Below are 14,620 nucleotides of genomic sequence, written 5' to 3'. Positions count from 1 at the left end.
CCGTGATGGCTTAAGGGTTTGCGTGAAGGTTCCGGCGTTTTCGTGGCAATAGGAGACTGTGCTGTCAGCATCCTTAGTCATTTAGTCGTGTCCGCCTCTTTGTGACCCCCTGGACCAGACCAAGCCAGGCCCTCCTGTCTTCCACTGCCTCCCGCAGTTTGGTCAAACTCATGCTGGTAGCTTCCAGAACACTGTCCAACCATCTCGTCCTCTGCCGTCCCCTTCTCCTTGCGCCCTCCATCTTTCCCAACATCAGGGTCTTTTCCAGGGAGTCTTCTCTTCTCATGAGGTGGCCAAAGTCTTGGGGGCCTCAGCTTCAGGATCTGTCCTTCCAGCGAGCACTCAGGGCTGATTTCCTTCAGAATGGAGAGGTTGGATCTTCTGGCAGCCCATGGGACTCTCAAGAGTCTCCTCCAGCACCAGAATTCAAAAGCATCCATTCTTCGGCGATCAGCCTTCTTGATGATCCAGCTCTCCCTGCCATACATCACTACTAGGAAAACCAGAGTTTTAGCTAGCAAACTGCAGCTCTCAGAATTCTTTAGGGAAAGCCATGGCGATTTAAAGTGCCCCTAGCCACTCTGGGCGGCTTCCAACAGATATAAAAACGTAACGAAACATTTAAAAACATCCCTATACAGGGCTGCCTTCAGATGTTTTCTAAAGGTCATATACTTCCTCAGCTCCTTGGCTCGGGGGTCACATAACCGCCCAACATTTCTCCAATGAAAATGGGGACATCCTAAGGAAAAGCGGGGCATTCCTGGATAAAATCAGAATCCGGGACAGCATCTGTAAATCCGGGACTGTCCCTGGAAAATTGGGACACTTGGAGGGTCTTGCAGTTGGAGGCAACAAAGCTTCTGAATATGAGTTTCTGGAAATCGCACGACGGGCGAGTTCTCTTGCATTCAAATGCTGCTTCCGGGTTTCCCATGATATCTGGTTGGCCACTGTGAGAATGGGACTAGATGGAGCACTGGCCTGATACCGCTGATTCTTCTTATGTTCTTAAAAAAATATATATTAGGAGTTTCAAAATAACAATTTATCCTCATTCCCCCCATTTTCCCCTCTCCCACCCCAGACTTCCCTCAGCTCCTGTGTCAGATTTCTCAGCACGTTATTCTCTGCATGTTATAAAATTTTAAGATCCTTAATTTATCTATCATCTATCATCTATCTATATCTATCTATCATCCATCCATCTATCTATCTATCTATCTATCTATCTATCTATCTATCTATCTATCTATCATCTATCTATCTATCTATCTATATCTATCTATCTATTATCTATCTATCTCTATCATCTATCTATCTATCTATCTATCTATCTATCTATCTATCTATCTATCATCTATATGTTACCAATAAAAAGTTTGTGAGTGTTTATTCAAAACCTGCCAAGGAGTCCAGTTCATTTTGTTGTTTCTATAAGTACTTTGTGAAAGGTTCCCATTCTTCTTTAAAGTCACAGTTGTCCTTATCACATGGTTTATGTGTCAACTTCGCCAATTCCACATAGCCCATCAGTTTCCTTTGCCACAGGTCGGGATTTCCTCGTTCTTCCATCCTTGTGCTATCAAGACTCTTGCCGCCGTTGTCGCATACATAAAAATGTTTTCCAGTTTCCTTGGCAGGTCTTTCCCTACAACCCCTCACCAAAATGCTCCAGGCTTTTTTTACAAATGTCAATTGGAACATTTTCTTCAACTCATTGTTAATCATTTCCCAATTTTTTAAAAATCTTAATACAGTCCCACCACATAGGGTAAAAAGTCCCTTCTTTTTCCTTCCATTTCCAGCATATATTTGAAGCAGTTTTAGACATTCTTCCTATCTGCACTGGTGTTATTCTCCTTATGTTCTTATGTCCTTATTTTCTTGCTGCCTGGCTCACACAGCTGTGGGACACACATGCTGGCCACATTAGTAGTAGTAGTAGTAGTAGTAATAATAATAATAATAATAATAATAATAATAATAATAATAATAATAATAATTTATTTATACCCCGCCCATCTGGCTGAGTTTCCCCAGCGGCTCCCAATCAAGTGTTAAAAACAATACGTTACATATTAAAAACTTCCCTGAACAGGGCTGCCTTAAGATGTCTTCTGAATGTCATGTAGTTTGTTTATCTCTTTGACATCTGATGGGTCCACAGGGCGGGCATCACCACCGAGAAGGCCCTCTGTCTGGTTCCCTCTAGCCTCACTTCTCGCAATGAGGGAACTGCCAGAAGGCCCTCGGCGCTGGATCTCAGTGTCCGGGCTGAATGATGGGGGTGGAGACGCTCCTTCAGGTCTACTGGGCCAAGGCTGTTTAGGGCTTTCAAGGTCAGCACCAACACTTTGAATTGTGCTTGGAAACGTACTGGGAGCCAGTGTAGGTCTTTCAAGACCGGTGTTATGTGGTCCCGGCGGCCGCTCCCAGCCACCAGTCTAGCTGCCGCATTCTGGATTAATTGCAGTTTCCGGGTCACCTTCAAAGGTAGCCCCACGTAGAGCACATTGCAGTTGTCCAAGCAAGAGATAACCAGGGCATGCACCACTCTGGGGAGACAATCCGTGGGCAGGTAGGGTCTCATCCTGCATATCAGATGGAGCTGGTAGACAGCTGCCCTGGACACAGAATTAACCTGCGCCTCCATGGGCAGCTGTGAGTCCAAAATAACTCCCAGGCTGTGCACCTGGTCCTTCAGGGGTACGGTTACCCCATTCAGGACCAGGGAGCCCTCCACACCCACCCGCTCCCTGTCTCCCAAAAACAGTACTTCTGTCTTGTCAGGATTCCACCTCAATCTCATTTAGCACATCTGAGCCTGGCTGTCGCAGCTTGCGTCCTTGTTTTTATTGCACAACGGTTGCGTATGTCGGAGAAGGGCCGTCGCTCTAAAGCGGGGCATCAGTGCCTTGAATTGTAGGAGGCGGCTGAGGCGAAGAGGGCTCTGCCCATCTTCCGTCCTCCAACCTGGCCTCTGTGGTTAGTCCCCCTTCCTCTTTTCGGTTTGACGCACCCTGGGAGTTTCCTGCAAGCCGCCCATCTTCCTCTGTTTACAGGAAGGCGTTGGTTTCTCAACTTCAGAGCAGACTCTCGCCCTTGACAGACAGGGGAGCAGAATTTTGTTTCTGTAGCCCCTGCAGGCAGCTGGTGCCCAGGGGTGCCCAGCGGGCAGACACAGGGCAAAGGGACCCATTGTAGGTGGCGCCGTGTTGGGGGCGGACAGAGGAAAGGCAAAGAGTGGCCACTTCCGGACTGTCACTCTTTGACAGGTGGGACTCAGTCGCATTCTTGCAAATTCAGTTTGCAGAACTATAGCGGGTTTGGCACTCTATGGGGGCACGGCATATAAGCTAAACAAGCTTATAACATATTATAACATATAAGCTAAACAAGCTATAGCTTAGGGCTCTACTGTCTTGGGGGCCCCCCAAAAAATCTAAAGGGGAAAAAACTGGATGTACATTTCCCAAATATAAGATAAAAGAGAAATGTTTGATATAACGATAAAAACTACTCTGAAAATTTGTTATTCCAAAAATGAAACCTTCACTTGGTTGTAAATACAGTGGTACCTTGGGTTACATACGCTTCAGGTTACATACGCTTCAGGTTACAGACTCTGCTAACCCAGAAATATTGCTTCAGGTTAAGAACTTTGCTTCAGGATGAGAACAGAAATTGTGCTCCGGTGGCACAACAGCAGCGGGAGGCCCCGTTAGCTAAAGTGGTGCTTCAGGTTAAGAACAGTTTCAGGTTAAGAACGGACCTCCGGAACGAATTAAGTATTTAACCCGAAGTACCACTATACTGTATTTTTCTGTGTATAAGACTATATTTCCCCCCCAAATTTTTTTTCAAGTTTCAAATTGGGGGTCGTCTTATACACAGAATGTTGCAATTAATTATTTCTTAATTTGGGGCTCAAAAAATAGGGGTCGTCTTATACATGGGGGCGTCTTAAGCAGGGGAAAATATGGGAGATGTTGGTGGGTGACTAGACCCAGAGGCCGCCTCAGCCTGCCCTGGCCCAACCGGTAGTGGAGCAGCTGTAAATGATGGCCCAGCTGGAGGCAACAAGGTCATCCCTGCATCTGGAGCCAGGGCAGGATGAAGCCCCTGACTCGGCCCAGCTGGTGTTTGTTGCAGGGGAACCTGCGCAGACTGGGGCTCTTCAGGATCAAGCCCCAGACTTGGTTCAGATGATGCCTGAGGCAAAGGATCTGGTGCAGACTGGGACTCCTCTGGTTCCGAGTCCTAGCCCTAGTCCCAGGCCATCACAAAACCTCTTTTGTTGACCACCAGCATTACGCTTTCCATTTTTAAGTTGGGAAGAGAGTAGTTGCTCTGGAAGATGATAATCAGGCATGCCATAATAATAATAATAATAATAATAATAATAATAATAATAATAATTTATTATTTATACCCCGCCCATCTGGCTGGGCCTCCCCAGCCACTCTGGGCGGCTTCCATAAAAACCAAAAATACAGTAAAATATCACACGTTAAAAACTTCCCTGAACAGGGCTGCCTTAAGATGTCTTCTGAATGTCAGGTAGTTGTTTATCGCTTTGACATCTGCTGGAAGGGCGTTCCACAGGGTGGGCGCCACTACCGAGAAGGCCCTCTGCCTGGTTCCCTGCAGCTTTGCTTCTCGCAATGAGGGAACCGCCAGAAGGCCCTCGGCGCTGGACCTCAGCGTCCGGGCAGAATGATGGGGGTGGAGACGCTCCTTCAGGTATACTGGACCGAGGCCGTTTAGGGCTTTAAAGGTCAGCACCAACACTTTGAATTGTGCTCGGAAACATACTGGGAGCCAATGTAGGTCTTTCAAGACCGGTGTTATATGGTCTCGGCGGCCGCTCCCAGTCACCAGTCTAGCTGCCGCATTCTGGATTAGTTGTAGTTTCCAAGTCACCTTCAATGGTAGCCCCACGTAGAGTGCATTGCAGTAGTCCAAGCGGGAGATAACCAGAGCATGTACCACTCTGGCGAGACAGTCTGCAGGCAGATAGGGTCTCAGCCTACGTACCAGATGGAGCTGATAAACAGCTGCCCTGGACACAGATTTGACCTGCGCCTCCATGGACAGCTGAGTCCAAAATGACTCCCAGGCTGCGCACCTGGTCCTTCAGGGGCACAGTTACCCCATTCAGGACCAGGGAATCCTCCACACCTGCCCGCCTCCTGTCCCCCAGAAACAGTACTTCTGTCTTGTCAGGATTCAACCTCAATCTGTTAGCCGCCATCCATCCTCCAACCGCCTCCAGACACTCACATAGGACCTTCACTGCCCTCACTGGTTCTGATTTAAAAGAGAGGTAGAGCTGGGTATCATCTGCGTACTGATGAACACTCAGCCCATGCCATCCTAACTCTGCTCCTCTGGCCTCTCCAAGGTTTGAGAAAGGGAGGATCTACACGTACATCGGCGAGGTGGTGGTCTCCGTGAACCCCTACAAGCAAACGGCGCTTTATGGGAAAGATGTCATTGAGCAGTATCGTGGCCGGGAGCTCTATGAGAGACCGCCGCACCTCTTCGCGGTGGCCGACGCGGCTTACAAGGCCATGAAGCGCCGGGCAAAGGACACCTGTATTGTCATCTCAGGTATGGCAGGGGAGAGGGCTCTTGGTGCTCAAATCCTGTTTGTGGGTTCCCCCGTATAAACTGTTATAAGAAAAAACTGCTCCTCTTCCCTTATGGGGTACCCAAGAGCCATAGCTGTCAAGTGTCCCTTATTTGAAGGGACAGTCCCTTATTCCAGCGCCGTGTCCTGCTGCTGTCCCTTATTGATGGATGTCCCTTAAATGTCCCTTAAATGATGTCCCTTAAATTTCAAAGGAAGCAGCTCCTCTCCCTCCCTCCCTGCCGGCCAGGGAGGAGGGAGGCTCCAACTGTGTTGCTTGGCTGTGTTGCTCACCCAATAAGAAGTCTAAGAACGACTGGGGGGTGGAGCTTGCATGCCATGTGTGTGGCTAGTTAATGCAAGCTGAGGGGTTTTTTGAATGCTGGACGCCATTTTGTTGCACGTGCTGCTGCAAACTTTGCAGTGCAAAGCCAGGCCGGGGAGCCATCTTAAGTTGAGGCTGCATAGGCCTTGTGGTGCATGTGATTCAGATTCTATTCAGTTGAACCTCTGGTTACAAAGTTGGTTGGACAGTGTTCTCGAAGCTACCCAGCATAAGTTTGACCAGACTGCAGGAGGACAGGAAGACTGGAGTGCCTGAAACAGGTGAGGCTGCAGGTCCCTTATTTTCAAATCTGTAAGTTGACAGCTATGCCAAGAGCCCGTATAGAGTCCTTATGTAGGTTCTCTATTGGTAGGAGAAAATAACAGAGGCCAACCAGAGAATATTGAGAAGCAAAGCAGCTTGTAAGCCTAATCTTTATTAAACTGTTGCAACAGGGTGTTCACACACACACACACACACACACACACCCCACGCAGAAGGGAGGAGGAACCCAGAACAAAAGTGTGCAAGCCCTTATATAGATTTTTGAAATTGCCACCCTGTAGCTCAAGCCCACTGAGCCTAGGACTTGCCGATCGGAAGGTCGGCGGTTCGAATCCCGGCTATGGGGTGAGCTCCTGTTGCTCGGTCCCTGCTCCTGCCAACCTAGCAGTTCGAAAACACACCAGTGCAAGTAGATAAATAGGTACCGCTCTGGCAGGAAGGTAAACGGCGTTTCCATGCGCTGCTCTGGTTCGCCAGAAGTGGCTTAGTCATGCTGGCCACATGACCCGGAAGCTGTACACTGGCTCCCTCGGCCAATAAAGCGAGATGAGCGCCGCAACCCCAGAGTCATTCACAACTGGACCTAATGGTCAGGGGTCCCTTTACCTTTACCTAGCTCAAGACCACCCACAAATACATCATACATACATCACAGAAGGGGCGGTCTACAGCAGAATCCTGTCCGGCAGGAAACCTGTTAATGGGTTTACCTGGACAGCTTGACCATTCTTTTGTGATGATGAATACTTAATTCCTGAATCCAGGTCACAGGCTCACCCTATTCATACCCAAATGTGCCCTTCAGGCAGGATTTGTGAGCACAAGAGACAATGGGGAGGCTTTTCCCATTTCCATCCAAACTGCAGAGGAATATCTGAGGTCACTGAAAGAGTCAAAATGACTTTAGGACTGTTTTCCTGTACTGTTTTCCGACGTGTGGTTTATATATCCATAGATGTGTTTGCCTGGTACATTTATGAACAATTATTTTATATCTTAGGGTGACCTTACAATTCTCATAACAATAAGAAAACCATAACATCACCACCCACAGTCTGAAGGGGGACCTGTCCTTATCCCTATTGATGGATGAAGCATCTCCCAGTTCCACTCCTTTCCTCAACTTCTTCTTCTTCTTCTTCTTCTTCTTCTTCTTCTTCTTCTTCTTCTTCTTCTTCTTCTTCTTCTTCTTCTTCTGTATTTTGAAAGTTGTTTGTCTCTCTGTCTGTTCTCTATGCTTTTTTTTAAAAAAAGTTTTATTAACAATTTCAGCATAACAAATTATCAAAACAAATCATCTTCATTATTCCCCCCTTTCCCCCCCCCTGCTCCCCAACAAACCCTCCCTCCCCCAAAAAACTTCCCTCAGCGCCTCTCTCTGATTTCTCAACTCATGTTATTCTCTGCATATTGTAAAACTGCATACATCCTTGTATTATGCAGGTTTTGGTGTCCTCGGGTGTCTTCCCGTGTAAAAGTTGGGGTGTCTAGGCGACGTTTCGACGAGGTCTCACTCGTCATCTTCAGGCTGGTGCTTTCGGCTTCTTGTTACTGGAACAGAGCGGGATCTCAATGTTTGAGTTCCTATAAATACTGTAGAGGGGGTGTGGTGTCTAGCCTCCAATGTTCTGGGCAGAGAGGAAGTTCCCAGGCTAGTGTGCCTTTTCTTCTTTTGTTCCTTAATTACTTGAGAGATACCTTGAGTGATTTCTTGAGTGATATCCTGAGTACCACTTAGGTGGGTCATTAGGTGTGGATTAGTTGCTAAAGTCTTTGTGTCTTGACCTCTTGAACTTTGTGAAGAGTTTTCCTGAGAAGATGGCTGTATTGCACTTAGTTGTGCTTTGGCTTGGCTTCGTGTATAGGGGCGAGCTGTGGTTTTGTGGCTTGTGTCAGCCAGATCTGTGTAGGGATTGCAGGGGGGTGCAGCATCCGGAGGTGCCACCATGGATTGGCTACTGGATGGTGTCAGTAATTCATCTGTGGAGAGGGTCTGGGTTTGGGTCTGGTGTGGTTGATTGGTGTTGGCGTTCTGTGTGCCTCTGGATCTGGTGTCAGTTTTTGTGGGGAGGGCTAATTTCCAGATGTCTGGCAAGCGGGATGTGTCGTCACGCTTGTTCATGTTGTGAGGGTGTTTCTCTATCTCGATGGCTTCCATGATTATTCTCTTGTGGTGATGTTCCGTGTTAAAGTGATGTTCCAGTAACAAGAAGCCGAAAGCACCAGCCTGAAGATGACGAGTGAGACCTCGTCGAAACGTCGCCTAGACACCCCAACTTTTACACGGGAAGACACCCGAGGACACCAAAACCTGCATTCCTGTACCCGTGAAAATCTACGAAAGCAAATATCCTTGTATTATCTATCTACTATATTAACCCTCGATAAATTTGTGTATATTTATTCAAAACCTGCCAAGGAGTCCAATTCATTTTGTTATCTTTTTAGATAATTTGTAAAAAGTTCCCATTCTTTTTTAAAGTCACAGTTGTCCTTGTCTCACAATTTGCATGCCAGTTTCGCCAGCTTTTCTTGCCACTGTTCTTTTGTCGGGGCTTCTTCATTCTTCCATCCTTGTGCTATCAAGACTCTTGTCACTGCTGTAGCATACATAAATAAGTTATTTATTTTCCTTGGCAGGTCTTGTCCGACAATCCCTAACAAAAATGCTTCTAGTTTTTTGTTTTTGTTTTTACAAATGTCATTTTAAACATTTTCTTCAACTCATTGTATATCATTTCCCAATTTTTGAAAATTTCTCTACATTCCCAAATGTCTTGTTTTTCTTTATAGGGGAAAGCGGTGCTGGAAAGACAGAGGCGAGCAAATATATTATGCAGTATATTGCGGCTATCACAAACCCCACCCAGAGGGCAGAGGTGGAAAGGTAAGCGACTTTGTGGGTGCGCTTCCTGAAATTGTAGTCTAGAGTGTGTGGTTGTTTTTGGCTACTAGCCAGAGCAACAACTCGTAACAAAAGTGTGGAGGTTCCACACCCAGAAGCAGTCTGTCCCCAAGTACTTGTGTTAACGGAGAAATCTGAGGGCTCCTGTCAGGGGTTCAGAAGGAGAGACACAGGAGGGGGAGCAAATGGAGAGTGAGGAGGAGGAGTACGAGGGGGGCGCAGGCAGTGACAGTGGCCAGAGTTATTCCACAAGCCTCTCTAGCGAATCGGAGGACTCACAGAAGGGAGCGCCGGTGGCCAGAGCAAGGGAGATTCCAAGGGAGAAACCTCAAGAGGGAGGGGCCAGCGGGGAGTCTCTGAACAGCAGCTGGAGATCAGGGCCAGCGTCTCCACCAGAGCGCAGTGGGGAGGGGGAGTCCCAGGAGTCGGGACCAGTGTCCTCACCACCAGAGGGAGGAGAGGAGTCAGGTTTGGCAACACCCACATCAGGAAGCGGGGAAACGGTCAGAAGGAAAGTCACCGGCTGGGCGCGCGCGCCAAGTTCAAATGTACAGGAGCGCGGCACAGCGGGGAGCCCGGGAAGGGAGCCAGGTCCTAAAGCCCGCCGGAGGGAGGGGCAAGACTCAGGAGGCTCCGCGTCAGAGGAGTCCAGGAAGGAGGGAACCCCAGAGGGCAGAAGGACCCAACGCAGGAAAGAGCAGCGCAAGAGGTGGAGCCGGGCTAGAATCTTAAACTGGTGTGGGTGGAGCAGTGAGTCAGAGGGGACTTAGCCGGTCTAGCGTTAAGACGTGGGCCTGCGCGCCCAGAGCTTGGAAATGGAAACTAAACTTCAATAAAGACTTTTGTATATAATATCCACTGGGCGTTGGTCCTCTGTGAGCTGGGACCTAGCGGCAGTCCTGACAGTAAGTCCCCTCTCAATTTTCACCAATTTTGCAACCTCGTGGAGTGCGGGAAAGCAGCGAGGGGTGAAGATTGGTGCTTCGCGAGCTCACGAAAAACAGGGAAATGACTACCGAAGAGAGGATAGCGAGTTTGCAAAACGCAGTGACGCAGTTGACTGCAGAAATTGCGGCTTCCAGAAAGAAAGAACAGGAAGCAGCTGCTGCCTGCCAGGATCTGCGAACCAGGTTAGAAGTGCTAAGTACACAGAGGCTACCAGCCACCAGACCAGAAGGGATTGGGCTGGGAAACAGAGGAGGGAGCCTGGTATCTCACTTCAATGGGGACCTGCAGGAGTATCCTAACTTCAGAGCAGATGTGATTTATACATTGCAGCTGCTTGACAAAGACTTTAAAAATGAGGGAGAGAAAGTGGGATTTATTATTTCGCATTTGCGGGGGGAGGCAAAATCGTGGCTGCGCAATCTATGGAGAGACAAGGATCCAGCCCTTCAAAATGCGGCTGCCTTCATTAAAGTGATGGATGCGTGTTTTTTATCTGAGATTGATGTGGATATCGCTAGGAGGGAGATTCACGGACTAAGACAAGGTAAAGCCACTGTGAGGCAATATCATGCACGTTTTTTCGGATTGGTGAATGTACTAGCCTGGGAGAAAGAATCGCCTGCCGTCAGAGACCTGTTCTGGGAGGGGTTGAGCGGAGCTGTGAAAGATGAGATCGCAAGGGGGGGAAGACCCCAAACCACCAAGGAAGTGGTGGAACGGGCACTCTCCATTGGGGTTCGGTTGGAAGGACGCCCTTGGGGCAGGGAGGAAGGGCATTTGGGACGCACGCCAGCGAAAGGACTGCCTCCCTTCCCCAAGGAGGCGGCGCGCGCTCGATCCATGCCTCCGCTGGGAGGGGGAGAGGAGCCGATGGAGATAGGTGGTGCTAAGGCTCACTCCACAGTCGGAGCCCTAACTCCGGGAGCAGTCAAGATGAAGCCTCCTAGAGGAACCAGGAAGTGCTACATCTGCGACAGTGCTCAGCATATGGCAAAAGAGTGTCCCCAGCGGTTTCACAAGCATACTGCAGCCGCAGCGACAGTAACAGACGCAATTCAGCAGAGGGAGTCGCAGCAGGAAAACTCCACTGTCTGGCTGGAGATGGCGTCTCTGGGGACCAGCCAGACAAGTCAGTGAAGCAATCCCCAGGGATCTTACAGCCCACCGACCCCCTCCCACCCAAACCAGTAGTGCAGCTCACCGCATCCCTTCAGCTCCCCAATGGGCTACTGGTGGAAATTCCCATCACCGTAGACTCGGGGAGCAATGCAGATTTTATAGACATGCAGTTCCTCCAGCAACATGGCATAGCCCTTCTGCCAGCGGCGGTACCTCTGAAAGTCGTCACAGTGGACGGCAGGGAGCTACTGGGAGGGCAAGTGCTACAGCAGACGCCGCCAATGGTGATGCGCATTGGAAACCACCGTGAGGTCATCAGCTTCAACGTCACCCGCCTGTCAGACACGCCCATAGTGTTGGGAATGAGTTGGCTGGATAGGCACAGCCCGGCATTAGCTTGGTACCAGCGGCAACTGACCTTCGGCTCCTCTTACTGCGCAGAAAACTGCATCCTGGCGGACTTGGAAGATGAGGGGCACGAGGATGGACCACAGCTGAACTTGGGCATGTTGCAAGCGGTGCCTAACAAATACAAGGAGTTTTTGGAGGTCTTCTGCGAGAAAGAGGCGGATAAGCTGCCACCCCACAGACCCTACGACTGCAAGATCGACCTCCTGCCCGGGGCGACGCTCCCGACGGGGAAACTGTACTCCATGTCTGAGGATGAATTGCAAGAGCTCAGGGAGTTCATAGATCACAACCTGAAGCGGGGATTCATCCGGGAGTCCAAGGCGGCAGGAGGCAGTCCCGTGTTCTTTGTAAAGAAGCGGGACACGCCCCAAAAGAGGCTGGTCGTTGATTTCCGCTTCTTGAACCTCAAGACCAAGCCCTCAGCATTCCCTATGCCCAAGATCGATGACCTGCTGGCGACGGTGAGGAAGGGTCGCATCTTTACCAAGTTGGATCTGCGCGGAGCGTACAATCTCATTCGCGTACGGGAAGGCGATGAGTGGAAAACAACCATGTTTACGCCGCTGGGCACTTATGAATACAGAGTTATGCCTTTTGGATTAAAAAATGGTTCCCACTGCTTTCAAGCCTTCATGCATCATGTCTTGGCGGGTCTCCTCTACAAGAAGTGCGTCTGCTTCCTGGATGACATCCTAATCTTCTCGGAATCGCCGGAGGCTCACGAGAGAGATGTTAGGGAAGTTCTGCAGAGGCTGCGGGAGCACAGGCTGTACGCCAAGCTGGAGAAGTGCCAGTTCGACAAGACGGAGGTGGATTTCTTGGGCTACAAACTGTCCGACAAGGGACTGGCTATGGACGGTGCCAAGGTACGTGCAGTACTGGATTGGAAGAGCCCACGCAATAGGAAGGAAGTACAGAGGTTTGTCGGTTTTGCCAACTTTTATCGCAAGTTCATCAAGGGTTTCGCCATGCAGACAGCGGCCATCACCGACACCCTCAGTTCCAAGAAGAAGAGGTTCATCTGGACGGAGCAGGCAGAGCAGTCCTTTCAGAAGCTCAAGCAGCTCTTCGCTTCCGAAGAGAACCTACTGCACGTAAATCCCAGCAGGCCCATGAGAGTGGAGACGGACGCCTCAGACAGGGCCGTGGGAGCCGTTCTGTTGCAGCAAGACCACCAGGGGGACTGGAGGCCGTGCGCTTTCTACTCCAGAAAACTCAGCAAAGCGGAGCAGAACTACACCATTTGGGACAGGGAGTTGCTGGCCATACATGCAGCCTTCAAGGCGTGGCGGCACTTCCTCGTCGGAGCCAAGCACACGGTGCAGGTCCGCACAGACCATAAGAACTTGGAGTACTGGCGCACGGCGAGGTTCCTGAACCAGCGACACATCCGCTGGGCGGAGTTCTTTGCAGATTTCGACTTCAGAATTGAGTACATCCCAGGAAACAGCAACGTCTTGGCGGACGCGCTGTCCAGAAAACCGCAGTATCTGGAGGCAGAGGCACCGGCGGCGGCCAAGCACATTTTCACACCACAGGCGTGGGCATGCGCGTCAGCCACGGTGGACCTGGACGCGGTGCGCCGCGCGCTGCAAACGGACTCGTTCGCCCGAGCCAAGATGGAGGAGGTGTGCAGTGGCAAGGCGAGGGGCGACGAATTCCAAGTGCGAGACGGCCTGCTCCTACGCAAGGGAGTCCTCTACGTACCAGGAGACAGCCTCCGCGCGAAGGTCCTGCAACAGCTGCACGACGCGCCCAGCGCGGGGCACTTCGGCAAGGAGAAGACGGTGGACTTAGTAGCCAGAGACTTTTGGTGGCCTAAGATGCGGGGGGATGTCGCGGACTATGTCAATAGGTGCGACACCTGCCAAAGGGCTAAGCCTGTGCACCAGCCGCCGGCGGGCCTGTTGGAACCGCTACAGACACCGTTCGTACCGTGGGAGAGGGTAGCCCTGGACTTTGTCACAGATCTACCCAGCTCAAGGGGCAAGACGGCAGTGCTCGTGGTAGTGGACCTGTTCACCAAGATGGCCCACTTCATTCCGTGCGCGAAGGTGGCCACGGCCGAGCAGACCGCTAAGATGTTCATAGACCACGTGTTCAAGGTGCACGGCCTACCACGGTCTATTTTGTCCGACCGGGGGCGCCAGTTCATCTCCAACTTCTGGCAAAAGCTGATGGGATTCCTGAACGTCAAGGTCAGCCTGGCGTCGGCGAGACACCCGCAAACTAACGGGCAGGCGGAAAGGGTCAACGCCATCATGCAGCAGTACCTGAGATGCTACGCGAACCAGCAGCCATCGACCTGGGTGGACTATCTACCGTTGGCCGAGTTTGCCTACAACAACACGAAGCACGGGTCCACGGGGGTGACCCCATTTTTTGCCAACTACGGGAGGCATCCCAGAACCTTCCCGGGTCTGGACACAGTGCGGGAGGGGGAGCCACAGGGAGCAGAGGAAGTGGCAGCGGAGTTGCAGGAGATCCACGAGCAGCTCAGGAGGCAGTTAGAGTTGGCAAAACAGGCTTACAAAGTGCAGGCAGATCGACACAGGAGGGTTGGGGAGGACATCCAGGTGGGAGACTGGGTCTGGTTGGCAGCACAAGCAGTTCCAGCCAGATCGTTAGCCAAGAAGAAACTAGGGCACAAGCAGCTAGGGCCTTACCAAGTAGAGGCGCAGATCAACCCAGTGGCCTTCCGGTTGACACTCCCGGAGGGTTCCAGAATGCACCCGGTCTTTCATAGATCAGTGCTCACGCCCTACAGAGAGCCCCACAGGTTTCAAGCACCGGGGAAGGCGCCAGACCCGCTCAGAGAAGCGCCCAAAAAAGGGGGGTCGCCGAAAGGGGAGCCACTTAATGAAGCCACTGAGATTTTAGACTCAAGGTGGGGGGAGGACGGGATTGAATATCTTCTCGCCACGGAGGACACCCCGGCCAGCGCCAACAGGTGGGTGCCGGATTACGCAGTGGAAGAGCAGTTGCTCAAGGA

At 50.7% G+C, this 14,620-nt stretch overlaps 1 protein-coding gene and 1 long non-coding RNA gene across 5 annotated transcripts in view; one reads left to right on the top strand and one right to left on the bottom strand.

The window, feature by feature from the left end:
• Window positions 1–14,620, top strand: part of LOC310827687 (unconventional myosin-Ig-like) — a 98,149-nt gene that overhangs the window by 2,734 nt on the left and 80,795 nt on the right. For 3 of the 4 annotated variants that reach the window (XR_014556477.1, XR_014556478.1, XM_083703995.1), the window contains exons 2-3: window positions 5,408–5,616; window positions 9,039–9,132. Coding sequence is in view for 2 of the 4 variants with exons in the window: in XM_083703995.1 (XP_083560121.1) it covers window positions 5,408–5,616; window positions 9,039–9,132 (303 nt within the window). In the remaining 2 variants the exon portion in view is untranslated. Of the gene's footprint in view, window positions 1–3,085; window positions 3,279–5,407; window positions 5,617–9,038; window positions 9,133–14,620 lie in introns of those variants that run through there. The other variant, XM_083703996.1, reaches the window with a different exon arrangement.
• The window catches only part of LOC310827916, a 103,148-nt gene continuing 92,928 nt past the window's right edge, over window positions 4,401–14,620 (bottom strand). Inside the window, exon 2 of the long non-coding RNA XR_014556557.1 lies at window positions 4,401–4,751. This is a non-coding gene — a long non-coding RNA (uncharacterized lncRNA). The remainder of the gene's footprint in view (window positions 4,752–14,620) is intronic.

Source organism: Podarcis gaigeae, assembly GCF_964106915.1.
Source record: "Podarcis gaigeae genome assembly, chromosome: 12".
NCBI lineage: Eukaryota > Metazoa > Chordata > Lepidosauria > Squamata > Lacertidae > Podarcis > Podarcis gaigeae.
This window is presented reverse-complemented; position numbering and strand designations above follow the sequence as displayed.